At 42.2% G+C, this 4,568-nt stretch overlaps 1 protein-coding gene across 1 annotated transcript; it reads right to left on the bottom strand.

Annotated features, from left to right (window-relative positions):
* Positions 1 to 1,642: 1,642 nt before the first annotated feature.
* LOC110489682 (class E basic helix-loop-helix protein 22-like) lies at positions 1,643 to 3,940 on the bottom strand. Its single transcript, XM_021562450.3, has one exon. It carries the CDS (start codon positions 3,428 to 3,430, stop codon positions 2,603 to 2,605), a length of 828 nt encoding a protein of 275 aa, XP_021418125.1. The 5' UTR covers positions 3,431 to 3,940; the 3' UTR covers positions 1,643 to 2,602.
* Between the last annotated feature and the right edge of the window lie 628 nt (positions 3,941 to 4,568).

Genomic DNA, 4,568 nt, shown 5'->3' with positions numbered 1-4,568 from the left:
CTATTGAATTGTTTATTTCAAAGATGAATCCAAATAAATTACAAGTAATTGTTTTCCATTATTATAGACAGCCTTATAGGCTTTCCAGATAAATAGTTTAGTTCTCTGTCTATTGGCCAGCGAGTGTAGACTTATCCCATAGTTAACTGACGAAAGGGTCTTTGACAGAGCTGTGTCAATATACCCATGTCTATCTGCTTCTAAAATAGTTGATCAGTTGAAACAAACATTCTGCAGTTGTCGTCGGCGAGCCCCACTGACAACATCTCAAAATGAAGAATGGTGCTGTCCATGGTGCTGAAACGCTGCTTTGACGACTACTGTCATCAAATAGTTCACTTTTACTTCGAAGACCCAACTAAGTGGCTCAGCTATTCAATATGGATATAAACAAAACATGATTTTGATACTTCATAGAATACTTTATCAAAATTAAAGCTATAGTACCAAATATTTAAAAATATATAAATCAATTTGTTCTTATATATTATCTTGAATTACCATTATTTTGTCAATAATTATAATTTGTGTTAATTTTTTTGTTGTCATTTGATTTTGTTTTAATTTCTTAATTTATTTTAGTTAATCAAAAAAGGTTTAATATATTTACTGATGCTGTGAAACATCACCGTATCAAATAGCCTGTAGTTGTCGCAGTCATTTGCAACAGAGAGAAAAGTTGAAGGCTTCAAAATGTAGATCAGATGATTTATCCAATTTCCAAGATATCCTCTTTGACCACTTCCTAGTGTGGTATAGCCTACATGAATTGGATTAAATGTGTGATTTCTAGCATAATACACAATTGCTTCCGTTTGAACACAATTTTCCGGGGTTGCCCTTTGGCCCTGTCTTTTACCTCTCAGTCCTGCTGATGGACTAGAGAAGCAGGACAATACAGGACAAAACACACCAACGGCAGTGCCGCTGATCACTGTGCTACGTCGTGATTAAAGACACCCAATTACTGCAATGAACAGTGTCGTAATTACGTTCCTTAATCACATTCTGGAGGTCTAATTGCCTTAACGATGTGTTTCATTAAACGAATGTAGGTATTACAGTCGACAGTTTTCATACACAGTTGTTGTCGAATTAACAAATTATTAGACAGCGTCATGGAAATTGTTTTAATAATAATAATTAAGCCTGGCCGAGCTTTGTGGTGTAATACAAACAGACATGCCCTTCTAGCCGCGGGGCAACGTTGTCCACCACGTCTGGCCTTTGCTCCCAAGGCTTCGTGTGACTTTACATCTCAAGGTCCAGAAAAGTTACCGTTTGTGATGGAGCGTAAAATGATCAACTCATTATTATTTTTTACAACATGCTTGGCATGTGGCGACTCTCCGAAGATCAACAAGCTCGTTATGGTTTTAGTTAAACATTAACTGAATCGTTATTTAGGCTATGGGCCATGAATAGAGAATTATTATGTTATAATATGTATAGTTGATAATTAGGTGCACAAGCCCATTTCTTCAGATATTTTTTTATTATTTCCTTATCCCACGTTCAGATTTTTTCAAGATATATGAGACAAAGTGGCCTTTCTCTGAAAAATATATTTCAGTCCCGGCTTCGTTTTCTTAAATTACTCCAGTTTCAGTGATTTCATCAGACGACCAGACGAAGATTTTCGTTTTGTTCAAAATATTTTAATAAAGCTTTCCAACACATCAACACATACAAATGGCCCTCTTTATTCTTATAATAACTAATGTATCTACAATAATCCACTGCTTGACCTGACAGCGCTCCTGATCCATCAAGACCTCGGCCTTATTGCATGAGTGTGTAAGAAATGACGCAAATTAGACACGTCGCTAATGCAGAATACAGTACCACCATGCAAATAAAATGTATCAAATCAAGAAATAAAAAAGGACAAATTGAAAAGAACATGAACTGAATATACAAGTTTTTAGATACTCAAATATAATTATATTACAGTGCCAAGGAAACTGCCAATGTAGCACAAGTGTTTGATACAACAAAAATATATAAATGACTATAAACTCTGTATTGAGAGATTAAAACAACCAATTTCGTATTCATTTGAGCTCATTTTGCTTTCCCACAGACTCTTAGTTGCTCAACACATTCTCAAAAGATCACAAAATAACCACCAATAAGAAAAACCCTCTTAAGTTATAAATAAAGTAAGTGAAGCAGCAAGGTTGTGGTTTCTTATTTTAACTAATGTCTTAAGTTGTTCCATCTATTCAAGTGAAATGGTCGCGTGTTTTTGTCAGGTCACAACTTTTCACACAGGGTCCATATTTCCGCAGTGGTAAACAACTGTCAATCCATCACCACTTGCGAGACACTCGTACATTTCTGTTTTGGTTTTTCACTTTCATTCATACCAGCACTTAAAGGATGCTTTATATATACACAATCAAGCGTTGTCTTAACAAAAAGCGCTTCTTCCAATGCATTTGTAAATGTTATAAATGTACTCATCATCGGATTCACTTTTCTCGGTCTACACTGACTTCGAACCTCTTCTCTCCAAAGTCGCCGTAGGTTCTAAAAAGTGTTGTTCGCTCTCGCATGTGCTTCTCTGAGTCTCTGGTACTGGCTCGTTGTTATGAGTCAGCTAAGGCTTGTCAGTGCATTGTTTAAACAGGCTCGAGGTGACGTTGTTGAAAAGGACACATTTGTCGGGGCAGGATGACCCGGCCAATCCGGTGGCGAAGGGGTAAACAGGCGGCTGGTCGTACGCACTTATCCCTGCACTCAGACCTGGTAGACCCGGAGCAGCAAGGGCCGTGGTGGCGGGTATGGACGCCGCTGAGATGGCCTGGCCCTGGTTCAGATAGGCCACCAGCCTCCTCATCTCCTCCAGAGCCTGCGCCTGCATGAGGATGTAGTTTTTGGCGAGCAGCAAAGTGGCGATTTTGGAGAGTTTCCGGACGGAGGGGCTGTGCGCGTACGGGATGACAGAGCGCAACTCATCCAGCGCGTCGTTCAGGTCGTGCATCCTCCGTCTCTCCCGCGCATTGATGTTTAGTCTGAGTGTTTTCTGCTCTTTGTTTTTCTTACCTCCCTCCGGTTTACCGGCGGCCACAGTTCTCCCGTCGGCCAGGAGAACCATCTCACATCTGCCGTCGCTGTCATCGTCCGGGCTCTGCTCCCCGCCACTGCTCTCTGCTGCCGAGGTCCTGTTGCTGCTCTCTCCGAATTTGACGCACAAAGATCCGGTAGGCAGACCCAGTGGCCCCCCTCGACCCCCAGCCAGTCCACCGGGTTGAATCGGGTCCGAGTCGGTCTGATCAAAACAGCTGATGGGTGACTGGTGGTCCCTGGACCCCGGCAGGTCAACACCAGCCGCCGACCTGAAGGAGTCCATCTTTTTGTTGGAGACCGCGCTGAGAGTTTTGTGGAAAATATCTCCTGGTCCGTTCAAGTTCATTCTCCTGTCCATAGCACTTCCTCTCCTCCAGACGCTGCTTTAGTGGTGGCCGTTTCTGGAGACTCTCTCCCGGCGACGGCTCTTGTATACGTTTCTTGCCTTGTGAGCTGTCAGAGAGAGTGAGTTTTTCTTGATCGCTTATTATTGCTCGACTTGTCAACTGAGATGCTGGAGACACTTCGGTTCTCTTTCCCTCTGCTCTGCTCTCTCGCTCTGCTCTCTGCGCTCGCGCTCCTTATCTCGCTCTGATTCACCTTCAGCAGATCTCTACGGCGATCAGCTTCACGCGCAAGAACGGGGTCTTTTACATCATTATCTCGAGGCGGGTTAATATGAAGAGGATTCGCCTATTGGGACACAGTTCTCTCTCACTCTCTCTTCCTCCTTCTCTGTACCCAATCAGGTTAACGTTTGAATTAATGGGATTTAAACGGTAACAAACAATCCCTCGTGCTCTCTCCCTCCTCCCTCTGTATCTCTCTGTCCCTCTCCGTTTGGGTATAGTGGCTCTGCGCGCGCACACGTTGTGATCTAAGGAGCTGCTTACAGCTTTATAAAGAGGCGCTCGGGTCTATTATTCGAGTTACCATCTGTATACACGCTTGAGTACATATGTTTGAAAGGAGCTGCCTCCTATTAGAATCCCAAACCACTGTTTCTAAAAGTGACGTGCGTGGCGACATTCACCCGTCAATGCGCAATCTAAATGCGCCTCTCCGTTTCAGAACGATGGATAAGTCAGGCGGATAATATAACTCTTCATTGACTACTGAGACACGAGACTATATTTGTCCTCAAGTTTGACCATTTCTCCCTCCCTGCTTTATCCGCTGTCTTCATCACAAGGCCTTCATTTAGACCTTACACTATATTGATTCCACTCAAAGTTTACGCTTCTATTTGGTACAAGCCATTGATTAATAAAACAGTAATAATTATTTTATGCCAGTTCAAACTGTGTCGTGAGAATTGTAATTCATGCAATAGCCTACAGTTTTTAGCCTGAATTGCATAATATTTTTTGCTAACATTCCACTCCTTGTATTCTGTGGCATGCCAAAGGTTTGACACGACAAGATCTGGCAAAGAGTGGAATGATACACTCATCTAACTGGTACCCAGGCTATTCAATTTCTGGTTCGATTAAAAT

The sequence above is a fragment of the Oncorhynchus mykiss genome, chromosome 15 (assembly GCF_057628025.1).
Source record: "Oncorhynchus mykiss isolate SJ-2025 chromosome 15, ASM5762802v1, whole genome shotgun sequence".
Taxonomy (NCBI): Eukaryota; Metazoa; Chordata; class Actinopteri; order Salmoniformes; family Salmonidae; genus Oncorhynchus; species Oncorhynchus mykiss.
Note: the sequence above shows the minus strand (reverse complement) of the source record. Positions and strands in the feature narration are given on the sequence as shown.